The following is a 17,504-nucleotide window of genomic DNA, read 5'->3' as shown; positions in this document are numbered from 1 at the left end:
AAGCACCATGGAAGCATAAACTTATTTCTGATAACGCTTGATGTAGTCATGAAGAGGGAGGCAAAAAATGTCCTAATTCTTGGAGCTCCTTGTTATAGTTTATAGACAGATAAACTACTCGCTCTACTGCTGCTGGTGCCGCGTTTCGCTCAGATTGGGCACATCTGTCCCGAGGCTGAAAATTTTCTGCCGAAAAGTTATTGGAACAAACAAATAACACCTTTGTGAAGTTACCATGTACTTGACCCGATATATTCAGCTAATCGTACTAAATAATAGTGAAAATAATTGCATAAACAAATAGATTCTCTATGTGCATTACCTGTAATATGAGTAATTCACTTGCCTTCCGTTTTATATATAACTAGCTTTAAGCCGCGGGTTTCACCCCACGTCTTTATAAAAATATGAAAAATACTTTATGTAAAGAAGTTATGCTCTCTGCTCTAATTTTACTATAGCAGCATACGGTAGGACAGCTGTAAGCTTGGGTGTTATGGAATGAAATGCAATAATAATTTTTTGGCACTGCAGGTGTTTTTATTTAGGATAAAATATCTCCAATAAATTATATAATAGAAGAAATACTATCTAATTTCTTACGAATAATAACTCTAATATGATTTCACAGCATTTTTTTAATACTTCAAAATATCTATTAACATAAATGCGTTTACCAATACCATTATCATTTATTTTATTTTCGGTAAAGTTTCGGGTTTTACTTTAAGGCATTCTTGTTTATTGTCATTGCAAAAGCTAAGTGAACTGGAAACTGATAAGCACCTACCATTGATGTGTTTGCATACCAAATTCCAATGTTATGGCTGATTAAAAATTCTCCGACTATGAGATATGCCACGCCCCCTACTACAAAGTCATTTATATATACCTTACTATAAGCATCTACCATAGATTAGTCTGCCTACCAAATTTCAAGTTCATGTGACTTATGGTTCCGAAGTTATAGTTGATTAAAAATTTGCAGTCCTATGGGAGGTACCACGCCTCCTCGCAAAATTTACACCATATTTGCAAACAAAACCATACCTATAACCTTCCCGGGGTAAAAACAAATAAGTGTGCAAAGCTTCGTGCGATTCCGTATAGTGGTTCAAAAGTTATAAGGTAATAAACAAACAGACATTCACATTTATATGTATAGAAGAGTTTGATAATAAACCACTTAAAGCTCGCTGTAAAATTATGCTCAAAATGTATTTATTCAAATAATTTTTTTAACTATTTTCCAAATAATTTTTTATTTTTTAAGTAAAAACCCACTTTTTAAATATGGTAGCTTTAGTCTAAATGAAAATGTCAAAAGCACAGTTTACGTCAAATGGGAGCAATGGCGAATAAGAAGAAGAAGTGACTCTACCTTTTAATATTTATATCATGGCCAGATGGGAATATGCGCTCTCTGGGAAGACAATAACTGTAATTATTGTATTGTATAAAATTGTTAAAGCTGCCGGCGATAGTGTAGCAAAGCTTTTGTGGCAAATTCTAGATATCAACCTAGTCTAGATATAAATCTCGTTGTAGGAATTAGAAGACTCCAGATGTCCCCCGCCAGGAGAAGTTAAATATTGCGCCTAAATATATGCCCTGTTTACTTATGCTACAGCGGAAATGGACGACACGCCATTTCTTTAAATAAAATTAACTGCTACTATATGTACAATGTATGTCTATACAAAACGTAAGCAAACAGTTTGCTTGCATAGTCTTCTGTTCTCTTTCATTGCAAGTTGAATTATTTTAATATCTATTGCAAAATTTCGTACATAAAATAAAATAACACTTTTTAATATACAACGCTTTTATAAATGGACTAAAATTAAAAAATAAAATAATGTAAAAAAAAAAAATATTTTTTAAAAACAAGCTTTTATTTAACATGTACAATCAAAGGAATAAAATAAAGTGGTGTAACAAAAGATTTTTTAGCAAGAAAATTTTGTCAAAACTGCACTAAAATGAATAAAATAAAATACGTTAAGGTCTCGTTAAAGTTACTAAAAGCCATTTAGTGAAAGGAGTTATTCAAACTCTAATGAAAACAAGTAAGAAAGTCTAAGTTCGGGCGGAGCCGAACATTAAATACCCGGCGCAAATATTAAATAAATGTTTTTTCACCTTTCGGAAACCTACCGCTAGATGGTTAGATAGGGTGTATCAATTTTGAGTAAATTAGCGTCCTTAAATTTCGAAATATTGCAGTTTCAAGCAGTTCTGAAATTTACCGTTATATGAAAAGCGGCCGTAATTCTAGTCCGATTTCAATAATTTTCAACGTTTTGCTTTTATTTGGCAAGCACAATAACCATACCGAGTTTGGTACAAATTGGTAGAACGGTTAACGAGATACATATATGTATGTGATCATAAGTGGGCGGAGCCACGCCCATTTTCCACAATTTTATCATAAACGTATTTCCTGGTAAAGAACTGTTGCAACCATCAATTTTGAATAAATTAGCTTCAATATTTACTGATTTATCGAGGATTTCGTATTTCTCGAAATTACCGTTATATGGGATGTGGGCGTGGTTATTGTTATTTTCGGCCATTTGGTATCCCGTACCAAGGTCAATAAATGTACCAAGTTTGGAAGAAATCGGTGCAGCGGTTGCCAAGATATACAAATGTAACCATAAGTGGGCGTAGCTACGCCCATTTTTCAAAAATTTATAATATTCTTATTTTTCGCTTAAAAATTATTGTAAATATAAATTTTGAGTGAATAATCTTCAGTAGTTACTAAAATATCGCAGTTTTCGTATTTCTGAAAATTACCGTTATATGGGAGGTAGGCGTGGTTATTTTCCGATTTTTCCCATTTTCAATACCATCCGTCCTACGCCCGAAAGAAGTACACATACCAAGTTTCGTTAAGATATATTAATTTTTACTCGAGTTATCGTGTGCACAGACGGACGGACAGACGGACGGACGGACAGACAGTCACCGCTTAATCGATTTCTCTTTTCATTCTGATCATTTATGTATACATTTGTCTATATCTATCTCGATTCGTTTTGCCTGTTACAAACAACCGTTATGTGAACAAAGTTATAATACCCTTGTGCACAAGTGCGCTCGGGTATAATTACTAACAATTACGCTTGTCGGCGAATTCAGCGTACATGCATAATTGGTTAGGTATGTATGTATGTATATGTATGTATGCAGATATTTAAATGCCGGTTTGCTATTCTCGCGACAAGCTTTTTTAAAAACGAAGTAAATTAGCCCAAATTGTTAGTAATTTTCATTAGAGTTTGAATAACTCCTTTCACTAAATGGCTTTTAGTAGCAGTTTTGACAAAATTTTCTTGCTAAAAAATCTTTGGTTACACTACTTTATTTTATTGCTTTGATTGTACATGTTAAATAAAAGCTTGTTTTTAAAAAAATATTTTTTTTTACATTATTTCATTTTATTTATGAATTTATTTGTATAAGTGGAATGTGTAACTATTTAGATCAATAAATACAATTCACTCTGAGTTAGGGTTGCCAGATTTTGAAACGGAGAAAGGAGTACATTCATATTTTCGATAGCAAAAAAGCAGTACATGACATAAATAAGGAGTAAATTTTTTTTTTTTAATTTTTTGTGCAATTTATTGTTACAAATTACCATTAATTAGGTACAAACAATAGGGAGGTTGTTAAAGAGATAGTCATCGAAGGGGGAGTGGACGTGGCACCTTTTCCGACCTTTTTGGAGAGGGCATGAACCACCATTGACAAAAATGTTACTCCCGACCACATAGGGCCCCTATGGGTCCCCAGGGAACCCTTTTAAAAATTGGTAAAAGTCACAATTTTCCCTTGCGTCCACAGTATTTTTGCGTAGAATTCTCTGGTTCTCAATGACCGCCCTTATAGGAAAGTTTCCTCAACTAAAAAACTAAAAACTACAAAAGAATTCCAGACTCTTCCTGAATGTATGGTAATTTTTTTTAATTTAAGCCATATAATTAATTAAATATTTTTCTGATTTTTATGCCCGAGCGCCCTGCCCCTAAGGCCATGCTTACACCTTTTCACTATCACACTTAACTTTGCTTACAATAATAACTGTCGCACAGGTTTTTTGAAAAATAAAAGGGTTCTCTATATATATTATGTGTTTTTTTTGTTAACTTATTTTTACTTTAATTTTATTAATTGGTTTTAAAATTTTAATGCTGATTTACATTTGCCAGCTTTGGGAGATAAGTACATGCGGCACGAACCTCTTTTTCAAATGTATTTTTTCTTAGATTTTGTATAAAAGAAAAAAAAATTGTATAGGGTTGGTCGAATGAATGCCCTCCTATTCACCAGTTTCGAGTCTTTTCGATTGCTGAGTATGAGGCCTTATGTTGGACAAAAGACGGAGTATAAAGGACCCAAATGGGGGAAATTAGCCTATGGTTACAGAAGATATGTAATAAAGTAACCGACGAAGACTTGCGCTTTTCTCCCAAAGTGTTTAACGCCGGTGTCGGCCGCTGTGGTGTAGTGGTAAGCAGTGCGCGCTTCCACTCCGCAACGCCTGGATTCAAGCCCTGGTCAAAGCAACATCGCAAAAAAATATAGAAAAAAGGTTTTTTCTTAATAGCGGTCGTCCCTCGGCAGGCAATGGCAAACCTCCGAGTGTATTTCTGCCATGAAAAACAGCTTCTCATAAAAATACAATCGCCGTTCGGAGTCGGCGTAAAACTGTACGAACAAGGCGCACGCCACAAATCGGAGGAGAAGCTCGGCCAAACACTAACATATGTGTAAGCGCCGATCTATTATTATTATTATTATTATTGTTTACCGCCGGTAAACCCAAATGAAGGTTAAAATTTAAAAACAAATTAATAAAATTGAAGTAACAATAAACTACTTTTTCGCAAAATCTATAAAGGCCCCTTTTATTTTTCAAAAAAAAAAACTGTGCAACAGATATTATATGATAAAATATTAATAGCTGGAAAAAGAAGTACAAAAGAAGTACAAAGCTAATAAAGGGGTACATTTCCAGATATTTTTTTTTGGGAGTACAAGGGAGTACATTGCAATAAAAAAGAGTACGTTTACTCCCAAAAGCAGTACGCCTGGCAACCCTAGTCTGAGTTAATACTTAAATATTAATCGAAGTGCCGATTGTTCCTTTTTTATATTTTTAGTACATTCGATGCATCGAAAATATCGATTTTTATTGCGATACATCGATATGCATCGATGCAATATTTCGAAGCATTAGATCGAAAAAAACAGGGATGTATTTTTTTGACAGACATCCCAAAGGAAAATGTGGGGCCACATACAGTGATGCCAAATTTAGTCTGAAAGAAGAAAGTTGCTTTTTTCAAATAAAGGCGAAATTCGATTTTTTCTAGGAAAATTTGATTTTATCCGAATTTTAGCACTAAAATGTAATATATCCAAAATTCCCCATTTTGGAGCAAAAGTTCGATTAAAGTCCGAGTCTCAAAGCTTCGAATGACAAATTTACCCATCCCTAGTTCGTAGGTTTCTCTTAATTTTTTTGTCGGTAAAAAATTATAATTAAAAAAAATTTCATGACACAAGGGAAGATTTAAACCAGTACTTATGAAAACAAAAGAGTATAAATTTGAATTTAAGTTATTGACGGTGTATTTGCCCTCAAACTTGTATTCGTACGCTACTCGTAACGCTAATAAAGTTAGAAGGACGAAATTCGAGGATATGGTCATATGTATATTAATCCTTAACATATAATTTATTCAAATACAAAATATCGAAAATCTTTTAAAATATTCAGGGTTACAATATTAAAAGGACATTTCCAATACCTATTCGTCCTTGTGTACCAAAACATTTAATATTTTCCAAATTCTATAGAATTTTCTCTTTTATTTATTTGTTGCTTTCGAATTATTCATATTCTTGGAGTTTCAAATTCGTAAAAAAAAAAATCGTCATAGAGCACTAAATTTTATTTTTGATGCAGAAACGTTCCAAGAGCATCTAGATGGATGGACTAAATTTAAAAAAAACGCAAACTAAAAGTGCTAAATTTAATTTTTTCCATTTATCAGAAAGAAGATTAGAATCCTAGACTGCCCACATTCCCCAAATTTTTCTATAAATCGCATTTAACATAAATATCTTTGTTTCTAGTGCGATTGGTGGCAAGCAATCCAAAATGGAGGTTATGGAGCTCTCTGATTTGCACCATCCCAATTGCAAAATAAACCGTAAAGTAAATAGTGGTGCTGAATTAGGAGGAATCGGCGACCAATGCAGGCGAGAGAGTGAGTCATCGGATTCGATATTGCTATCACCCGAAGCTAGCAAAGCCACCGAAGCAGTGGAATTTATAGCAGAGCATTTGCGAAACGAGGATCTCTACATTCAAGTAAGTTTTGTCGGCCGAGTTTAAAGCGCAGTTAGTCAACGACGTAGCGTAAACGTAGGTTTACGTACGTAGCAGCATATCAAATTTACTGTTGATAGAGAGAGAGAGAAGCAACGGCAACGTCACCACCATGCGGTGGTGAGTTTTCGTTAACACGCGAATTCCATAAGGTAGATCGTGTCTGCGTCCACCTACGTCTACGTTACGTCGTTGACTGTTTGAGCTTTTAACTTTTCACTTCCAACTGGTTTGGTTTTTTTTTTGCAGACCCGCGAGGACTGGAAATATGTGGCCATGGTGATTGATCGTCTTCAACTATACATCTTTTTCATTGTTACCACTGCCGGCACAGTAGGTATACTAATGGATGCGCCACATATATTCGAGTATGTAGACCAAGACCGCATCATCGAAATTTATAGAGGAAAGTAGACGAGAAATTCATCACAAGAAAAAAAAGCAAAATGCAAAAATTCATAATTGACAGTGCGGGTGTTTGCACTAATCCGTTGTTAGTGAATAAGCGATTAAGCAAATCATATTCATTGGAATCAAATACACGTACATAAGTACGAAAGTAATAAAAGGCCAATTAAAAAAATATTTCCAAGCTACTATTGCCCAGCAAGCGACAACTCATACCTAGTTTAAATTATTAGAATTGATTAATGTTTGTTTTGTAAATTTTTGTTCAATGACAGTTAACAAGTTTATAATGTAAGTGCAATGCTTCAGAGTGTAAGTTGAATTTGTTACATATTTTAATAGATGCATATACATATGCACACAATGCAGATGAATTTTCGGACTGTAGGTTTAACGAATTATAGTAAATAAATGGAAAATATACGCAACATTAGTCGTAATCGTACATTTATTTAAGACGATTACATCCGCTCTCTATTGCACTTAGGCAATAGCAAAATTTTCATTGATAACATTTTTTCAAACAAGAATTATTGTAACAAATTAGAAAACAGATTTTATTTATGAGCTGATACTAACTGATTAAATAAATATAGCATATTTTGTTTTCAAAAAGCACTTTTTGCTCTTCAATAATTCGAGTAGTAAATAATTCGAAACACACTGAACCAAAAATCTATCTCTGGATAAAAGAAAAACTTTCCTCACTTTAAGGTCGAAAATTCTTCCGAATGAGTAAAAAATTCTCCCGAATGAGTAATTCTTTGGAATGTGTAAAAACGTACACGTGGAATCGTAGATGTAATCTATCATTTTGAAGAAATGTTGGGCATGAAAAGATGATGTATTCGGGAATAGTAAAGTTCGCCGCTGAAGCGGATCTTGGAGTATTCGAGGGAAAGATTTTACGGAAGATTTCCGGCGAGTACCGCAGATGATGGAACGATGGGCTATATGAGCTAAAACAGCGGCTTCTCCATGATGTCCGAATGAACATCAGCTCTGAAAGTATTCAATTCGGAAACCACTGGTGGTAGCAGAGGATGAAGGAAAGACCAAATGGAAAAAGACATGGCTTACTTGGCATTTCCAATTGGCGTCAGTTGGCACATAAGAGAAACTACTAGCGTGCTTTGTTGAACTCGGCCAAAATTTCTTAGGCGGTTACAACGCCAAATATGTAGAAAAAAAAATAGTTATGAAATTAACCCTTTTCGATTTCTAATAATATATCGTAGCCTTATTTTGTTTTCTGCGAAGGATTATGCTTTTTTAAAGATTAGGTAGAAATGTGGCTATGGCGACCACAACATAACCCTACAAATTCTGCGCACAGCTATTAACTACCACAAATTTTATATAGCAGTTTTAAAAGCATTTAAATGAACTTTATTACCATTAGAAGCGAAACGTAAACAAAGTCGATTCTAATGTGATTTATTGGAAGCAGGTTAAAAAAAAAAACAGAATACCTGTTTGTGTTTAACTAATTTGTCAGTGCTAGCAAACCGTGTTGCCAAATTATCAATGAAACAAAACAAACNAGTAAACAAAGTCGATTCTAATGTGATTTATTGGAAACAGGTTAAAAAAAAAAAACAGAATACCTGTTTGTGTTTAACTAATTTGTCAGTGCTAGCAAACCGTGTTGCCAAATTATCAATGAAACAAAACAAACAGAACGGTTCATGTCTCCATCAGAATCACATCGTTTTTTTTTTTGCATTCGCGTGCAATATTTGTATCCGGATCCCGATCATTTGGCAAAAAATACGGCCAATATCTATGTACATTAGATTGCATTACTCCCCATACAAAAATAAAATCGGTACAGTTTTTCCATTGGAATTATAAAATCTATTATATTTTAAGACGGTTCAGGCTTAAAAAATATACATAAAAATATTTAAAAATTTGAACGGAATCGTAGCAATGAGGTTTTTGATGCTGTTTTTTTTTTTACTTTTTTCAAAGATTGGTATAAGAAACACTTGAATAACTGAACCTAAACTCTTCCCATTTAGACTTGTGAGGTATCATCGGAAAGGTATTTTCTCACCCTTAATATTTCTTTGCTAATAAGCTCATTCAAATTATGAAAGAGAAAGGTAGGATGAACGAACCTCATTCAAAGTTGGATTAAGATGTGTTGGTATTTGAATAAAAAATTCGGACACGAATAACTTTTTTGCACATAACTAAAAAGAGTTTTGGCCCAGTTATTTAAGTTTTTCATAAATAAATCTTTGACAAAAGTAAAAAAAAACAGTATCAAAAACGTCATTGTCACGATTCCGTTGAAAAAATTTTTAAATATTTCTATGCAGATTTTTTAAGCCAAATCTGTTTTGTCATCTGAGGGGCTTTTTTCAATAAGTTCTTTAAGAAACGATTTTTATTCATAAAAGCTCCATATTTGGAGGTATTTTAAACCCGCAACTTTTTTGGTGATGCAGTCTAATTTATATACGTATTACATACTAAGTATGTAAAAAAGTTTTTACGCCATCTTTTCACTACGAGCTGTATAGCACCTTAGCATAATTTTGGGTTACAATGATTCTTCGTAAAGAAAAGTAACTTCAATATTAAAAAAAATCCAATCAAATTAGGCAATCCTACAAAAACTGGCCGTTTAGCTAATTGAATAGACAAAAAACTGGAAGATATTAAAATTTATTTGCTTGCTGTCGCCCTGTAACCAATTTGAATTTCAAGTGCCCAGCTCACTGAAAGGAACTTTTAATTTATGCGCAGCATTTGACGGCATTGTCTTCACGCTTGTTTCGCCCAACTGGCTGATGGCTAAAGGTCTGATTATGCATACTTCGCATAACTTCGCACAACCATTTATACCAGTGCAATGGAAATATAAATTAAGAAAAAAAAAAAGCAAAATCTAAACTGAACAGATCGCTAAGTTTTTAAAAGTTCTGCTGATTTCATACAAAATACATGCAAAAACATACGAAATTACAGTTTGAAGTTGGTGCGAAGTTATGCGAAGTATGCATAATCAGACCATAAGGAAGTTACATACATATCGTCGTTTAAAGTACATAACCGCGTATCATTGTTCTGCAAAACCGCATAACTGACATTTTTTTAAAAAATTTAGATTTGCTCACAGAAGCTCTTAGCTCAAGCCTTACCCATTCGTCGTGAAATATACTAGCTAGAAATGCGATTACTTTATAAAAGAGAGAACCATTTTGAGTGTTTTTACTCTCTACAAAATAATTTATGCAACCTGACATACGCATCATGTTGATACGCGGTTTTGAATTTTAAACGACGATATACATATACATATGTATGTATATATGTATGCAATCGAAAGTCACGGACGTAAGCGTCAACGTAGGCATAGCGCACAAGCATACGCAACTTACAGCATGAGAGACGCCCAAGGTGGAAATTTTTCGCTTTTGTGGGAGCTTTTTATAAAAAAATTAACTAAAAGGAAAGAGAGCATGAACGAACGAAAAAAAAAGATGCAGGATAAGCGGAAGTTTAACACGTTAAATAAAACTTCTAGAGCCTTATAAATAGTCGACCATACAGCGCCTTTTTTAAAGTGATTTTTCTAGACTCCAATATATTGTGTAAGCTGGTGGCTTCTGAAGAACATAATGAAACTATAAATATATTCAGATTCACAAAATTTTTAGTTTTATTAGATGACCCCACATATATTGAGAATGGAAAATAACTAAATACTTATGTATGTCTCTTTTGGGAAAATAGATTAGGCTTCGGGAAAGTTCTCAAACCTTTTCGAGGTACTTTTCTTGTCTACTTTGTGGCATCACGACGACCGGGGTATTGCTCTGGCCAGCAAAGTCTCTGTGTAGCACAAACAACACCGATCAGCGACAGCATCACACTTGGAGAAATAAAATCGTGATTTACCATTTCTGATTTAATTTTTCTTCCTTTTATTTTGGACTTTTTTCTACATCGTTTTAATTTTTGTTTCTACACAAAGATACATATTACATTTTCATTTTTCAGTCGTTAATTCAAAGTTTTAGTCTCTTCTGTTTAGTGTCAAACTTGCCAAGTTGACACCATGACACCAGTCTGTTGGTGGTGGCGGCGGCGTCAGAGGAGGCCCTGTCGACATGTTGCTGTGTGCCAGCACCATAAATTGCTCCGAGCTGCGATCGAAGTAGATCGTGAGCCACAGTTTAGACCAAGCGTTGTGAGCCGTTGGTGATGCCAAGCCACAACGAGTTCAAGTCACTCCGTCAATTCACCTACAAGTTCATAGACACAGTCACTCACACAGCTTGCAATACATACATTAGCTTTACTTGTTGCTTCGTGAATGTAAGAACGCGGACGTCGTTGAGTAGCTGGTGCGAGGCGCGAAATCTGAAATTCAGTCAACTGGCAATTCATTCATAAATTTGTGAACTAGCAAATTGTTGAATGGGCATGGCGTCCACTCTCCGCTCACCACTTTTCGCACCGAATTGCAAATATTATGAATGACTTTATTCAAATTTATGCTTTGTTTTTGTAACTCAATTCAATCAGCAGAAAACTAAACTTTTGAAAGTATTTATACTTGGCCATTTTGGCGTCGAGTCTAAGTGTATTCATATCATACGATTAATTGAACCGAAATTCTACCGACGAAGTTTAATAAATTACTTTATTTTGCAAATTTTTTTTTACATTCGCCTGAGGTTGGCTTAGAAAAGCTGTCAGTCTGGTCCGCTGCGGTTACTCTACAACATCCGGTGCTCGTCAAGGCTGAGATTGTTTTTTTTTGTTTTTTTTTTACAATTTATCAAGTTCAGCGAGAACGTCAGTCGCGCATATTTAAAAAAAAAGAACAAAAAATAGCTTGAACAACAATGAAATAATATTAAAAAAATGTACAAAAGCTATAGAGTGAGCCGGGCTATTTGTCTACAAAATGGTTAACATTTGTCTTTTGAAAATTCTTTGCCTTCTTCCCCTTCTCATTATATGCCATTTAGGCCATATTAAATTACCAAACAATTTGTTTCTACACAATCTGCGTAAAGCACCAAAGTGTGCAACTCAGAAGTGTCAAAGGAGTTTATTTGTATCTTTTCGTAAATTATGCATACATATGTATGTATTTATCTATGTATTTACACACTTACTTAAACCTCTAGACAAATCTACCAGACTGTGGAATTACAAGTAATTCCAGTGCTTTTCATACATTTCAGCAGGAAATTTAACTTCAAATCGTTATTGTATATTTTAAAAAGTTCTTTGGGAGCTACACATTACGCTAAATAGGTTTACACTGTGAGCTTTTTATACCCGAGCGCATTTGTACACAATGGTATTATAACTTTGTTCGCATAACGGTTGTTAGTAACAGCCTAAAGGAATCGAGATAGATATAGAAATATACATACGAAATTACTCAGAATGAAAAGTGAAGCCAATTTAGCCATGTCTACCCGTCTGTCCGTCCTTGTACACGATAACTCACACAAAAACTGAGATATCTCAATGAATTTTGGTAGACAAGTGGTTTGGTATTGAAAACGGGCGAAATCGCACAATAACCACGCCCACCTCTCATATAACGGTAATTTACAGAAATACGAAAACTTCGATAAATCAGTAAATATTAAAGCTACTTTACTCGAAACCGATGTTTGGAATAATAGTTTAGCAGTAAATTAGATTATTGCAAAGTTTTGGAAAATGGTCGTAGTACCGCCCACTTCTGACTACATACATATGTGTATTTCGGTAACCAATTTATCAATATCTACCAAACTCGGTGGAGTTCTTGCCTTGGTATGGAAAAGCAATATGTTGAAAAATTTTTAAATCGAAATAAAACTGCGCCCACTCCCTATATAACGGTAACTTTCAGAAATACGCAAACTCCTATATTTCAGTAAGAAATAAGTACCATAGTTTACTCCAAAATAATACTTGCAACAATATGGGCACGAATTCGCCCACTTATGATTACATAAGTTCATCTCGGTAAGCGCTTCATCGATTTCTAACAAGCCCATTTCAATAAATCTAACTAACATATGGACAGCTCTGAAAGTATTCATCGCGGGTTACGATGCTGGTAACAGAGGAAGAGGAAGAGGAAGAGGAAGAGGAAGAGGAAGAGGAAGAGGAAGAGGAAGAGGAAGAGGAAGAGGAAGAGGAAGAGGAAGAGGAAGAGGAAGAGGAAGAGGAAGAGGAAGAGGAAGAGGAAGAGGAAGAGGAAGAGGAAGAGGAAGAGGAAGAGGAAGAGGAAGAGGAAGAGGAAGAGGAAGAGGAAGAGGAAGAGGAAGAGGAAGAGGAAGAGGAAGAGGAAGAGGAAGAGGAAGAGGAAGAGGAAGAGGAAGAGGAAGAGGAAGAGGAAGAGGAAGAGGAAGAGGAAGAGGAAGAGGAAGAGGAAGAGGAAGAGGAAGAGGAAGAGGAAGAGGAAGAGGAAGAGGAAGAGGAAGAGGAAGAGGAAGAGGAAGAGGAAGAGGAAGAGGAAGAGGAAGAGGAAGAGGAAGAGGAAGAGGAAGAGGAAGAGGAAGAGGAAGAGGAAGAGGAAGAGGAAGAGGAAGAGGAAGAGGAAGAGGAAGAGGAAGAGGAAGAGGAAGAGGAAGAGGAAGAGGAAGAGGAAGAGGAAGAGGAAGAGGAAGAGGAAGAGGAAGAGGAAGAGGAAGAGGAAGAGGAAGAGGAAGAGGAAGAGGAAGAGGAAGAGGAAGAGGAAGAGGAAGAGGAAGAGGAAGAGGAAGAGGAAGAGGAAGAGGAAGAGGAAGAGGAAGAGGAAGAGGAAGAGGAAGAGGAAGAGGAAGAGGAAGAGGAAGAGGAAGAGGAAGAGGAAGAGGAAGAGGAAGAGGAAGAGGAAGAGGAAGAGGAAGAGGAAGAGGAAGAGGAAGAGGAAGAGGAAGAGGAAGAGGAAGAGGAAGAGGAAGAGGAAGAGGAAGAGGAAGAGGAAGAGGAAGAGGAAGAGGAAGAGGAAGAGGAAGAGGAAGAGGAAGAGGAAGAGGAAGAGGAAGAGGAAGAGGAAGAGGAAGAGGAAGAGGAAGAGGAAGAGGAAGAGGAAGAGGAAGAGGAAGAGGAAGAGGAAGAGGAAGAGGAAGAGGAAGAGGAAGAGGAAGAGGAAGAGGAAGAGAAAGGCCTCCTCTGCGCTGGAAAGACCAAGTGGATAAGGACTTGGCTTAACTTGGAATTTCCAATTAGCGTCAGTTACAGCGCCAATAAAGGAGAAGAAGAAGAAGAATTGATCATTTATCGAATATGTTTGAAATGGGGGAAAACCCCAGCTTTTCATGTATATAAAATACGGTTTCGCCTGAGCTTATACTTCTTGTTTAAAATTTTTTTGTCGCATTTGCTTTTTCCGAATGTACTTCAAATGAAAATTCTTAAAAATTAATAAAATAAATTTAGTGGCAAATAATATCACTTTGAAAAAGGGTGCTATTGATATTATCGATACTTATGGTGACCAGATTTCTGTGGGTCATTTCTAAAGCATTTAATCTGAACATAGAAAACAAAGAGAAAAAACTTGAAAACTGATCGCAAAAATGTCTACAAACAATATATACAGCTGATATTTTTCATATCCATGAAAAAGAACAACAAACTTAACAAATAATTATAAAAACCTTGAAAAATTAATCAAGAATGATATACTGTAATATAACGAGAGTACCAGTTTGACAAAGAAAAACATAACTAAAGATCATAGAAATTAAGGATGCTGGCTATGTTTATGACTCAGTTATATTCTATGTTCTTTATGAAAACGTAAGTGCTGCCACGTTTTCAGAAAAATGGTTTTTGGGCTAGAGTTCATGGAGATTCCTATTAAATTAATAAAGAAAACCATAAAAGCCGGGAGATAATCGGTACTGCACAATTTTCGGTGAAAATTTAGTACTTTCCTTCTAAAATCAGTACGTCTGGCAACCGTTAGTGGTGTAATTACTAAAAATCTTGTTCATGATCCAATTTGTTTCACATTTAAGATATGTATTGGTAATGGTAAGGGAAATAGTGTTGCAATATTGCAAAAAAAAGAGCGGCCAATTGAGTCGAGTTACTGCTAAAAATCGCTAAGTGGGAAGAAGTGTCGTGCACGTCCGATTAAATCGACCTGCTGCGAAATGGAGTATCCAATGGATGGGATTTTATTACAACGCATTAAAGGTTCATACCAGGATACCAGGTTTGACTTGAACCGGGGTCAAAGTTGAATAGTGAATAGTGAAAAGTGAGGTCATCGCGGGTTTAAGATTGCGCCTCTCGTAGTGCAATAGGTGGTAATAACAACAAAAAATTTCGAAGTGAAAGACTTTCTAATTCCCCTAATTTCACCTTTATAAATTCTTGTTCCTAAAGGTCGATTTATGAAAGATCGTTTTGTGAAATAAATAGAAGTTAGTTGAAAATAATAATATTTTTTGATACAAAAATTCATAGAACTAAAATTGACTTCCAATTCGCAGACATCAGCTAAAAGCGTCAGATATTTCTTGTACAAAATTCAAAAGGAATTTTAGTCATTAACAGTACCAACTAAGTATATACATATTTATGTACATATGTAAGTATTTTAAATATCCCTTCGGAGCATTGGATACGATTTCGATATGCACGAATATGTCTTGGTAAATAATATGATTTGAAAATTGATAATTAAACGATTTTTGGTAAATTTTACGACCGCTGAAGCAACAAACTTTCAAACATAAAAAATATAAAATAGCAATAGGTATACATACGTATAAAACTAACGTACATATCCATTTTAATACACACGACTGCATACGGTGGCATGTGGCATACATACATACATATATGGCGGCCGATGTAGCGGCGGTGACAGTTTAGACACACTTAGTATTAACTTAATAGTTTCACGATCATGTTGACGAAATAATTAAAATGCTAATTGAAGTAAGACGTTAAGAAATTCTTGTTTCTTTTTGTTGTTGTTACGGAAGTTTAATAATCTCTAGATTCGACATTTCTGGTTGAGGACTTTCATCTATGCCGTCCGCGCACAAGAAAGTCAAACATGCCGTTGATAATTTCGGATTATGACTGCTTTTCGAGGAGCTGAAGTGATTTTCGGCGGTAATTTAGTAGCTGTTCGAACAAATTGTCTCCGCTATAATGTGATGGTGTCATGACTTGCATACCTATGGGCAATGGGCACAAGTGTCATGGCTTCAGCGGAACATTGGCTTGTCGGCATGGCTTTTGTCACTCCTATAATTTGACTTTTCACTACAAATTAAGTCGTCAAACCAATGAACCAATTTGATTAAAAATTAAAGTTCGGTAAAGATAAGAAGCGAGGTTTCACCTTGAAGAAGGTGAAATTGTCAAATAAGTCGGTTAACAAGTTGCTGTAAAGAACAAAAGCGCCGAAAGAATGTAAATTAATTGGAACACAGTTGATAGAAGAGATGAAAATTATTCAAATTAAGGAAGATCAAAAGGTGCTGGGAAGGTGATAACAGCTTTGGAAAGGCAAGAGCATATTGCATGGACCAAAGCTATAGTTATTTTAAGATTTAGAAAAAAGAAATTGTTGTTTTATGTACGTTTTTCTCACGATGAGTTTAAAGGATCTGTGTAATCAAAATTGTTCTCTTTCCTTTGCATTATATTATGTGAATAACTACACATGCGCATGCGTGAAAACTACATCTGGATACTGCTATCAATTAAAGATGACAACGTTTTCTTTCCTGGCACTACAATTTTTTCTAAGTAAAACTGTGAACCTGTGAAGCACTCGGAAAAAATCGCTTAGGCGGTTACAGCGCCAAATACGAAGAAGTGAAACCTGTGAGTGTTTGGAGAGGTGGACTTAAGTTACACAAGGATCCAGAAAGAAATAGTAAACGTAAGTGATTCATCGCAAAAACTAGCAAAAGGTGGGATTTCCCGGTTTTTGCAGATTTTTAAGCTAAAGCAAATCATTTTTGTAGTAAACTTAGGTGAGTGAGTAAATAGGTAAAGATTTTATGTTAAAAAATTTTGATTTAGGGTTGCTCTGAACTTAGTTAGAAAAGTTCAGATACGAAAAAGTAAAGATAATCGAGATACATATATTTCAAATCCTTCAATAGAATATTTTCATTTTTAGCTCATATCACTTGGTTATGGTGACAGAAAAAAATTTAGACAAAAATTTGATGCGCAAGGACTTTTGGGTTAAACCTTATCCAAGCACACCGTGTGTACAGTTGGCACAAAACTTGATGATTCATGCAATGAAAGACTGTGGCAGGGAATGTCTTCACATTTTCTTAAAAATATTAATAAAGCAAGATAAGAAAAGTACAGAAATTCAGATATGCAGCACAATCCACAGTAATATACAGTCAAATATTCTCATTTTCCCGATTCATATGGCGCCAGTAGTCCGATAATAAAGCAGCAGCAAGTCACGAAAACTTAATTACTAGACTGCATATAAGAGCATAAAGCCAGTGAACCTGCTGATCGTTTATCGAAAATATCCATGGCAGTTTTCTAAGCTAACCGCATCACACACAACGTAGGTCAATAGCAGCTGTGTAGTTAGTATGTTCAATAGATCCACCATTTAATGTCTAGAGAGATAAGGCAAATAGTTTATTTTTTACCAAATGAGATATCTAATGAACTATTTAACTTAGGAAGTACGCTTGAACTCTTCTATGAATACTGTTCCCTCCACTGT

General features: G+C 35.1%; 1 protein-coding gene across 2 annotated transcripts in view; it reads left to right on the top strand.

Moving 5' to 3' along the window:
• The window catches only part of nAChRbeta1 (nicotinic acetylcholine receptor beta1), a 28,928-nt gene extending 21,683 nt beyond the window's left edge, over positions 1–7,245 (top strand). For both annotated transcript variants that reach the window (XM_017612946.1, XM_017612947.1), the window contains exons 7-8: positions 6,154–6,391; positions 6,659–7,245. In XM_017612946.1, the coding sequence (XP_017468435.1) occupies positions 6,154–6,391; positions 6,659–6,823 (403 nt within the window). In that variant the 3' untranslated portion in view covers positions 6,824–7,245. The remainder of the gene's footprint in view (positions 1–6,153; positions 6,392–6,658) is intronic.
• Positions 7,246–17,504: the final 10,259 nt, after the last annotated feature.

Source organism: Rhagoletis zephyria, unplaced genomic scaffold (assembly GCF_001687245.7).
Source record: "Rhagoletis zephyria isolate East Lansing unplaced genomic scaffold, Rhagoletis_zephyria_1.1 Rzeph_scaffold_00591, whole genome shotgun sequence".
NCBI lineage: Eukaryota > Metazoa > Arthropoda > Insecta > Diptera > Tephritidae > Rhagoletis > Rhagoletis zephyria.
The sequence above is the reverse complement of the archived record's forward strand: the minus strand, read 5'-3'. Positions and strand labels throughout refer to the sequence as shown.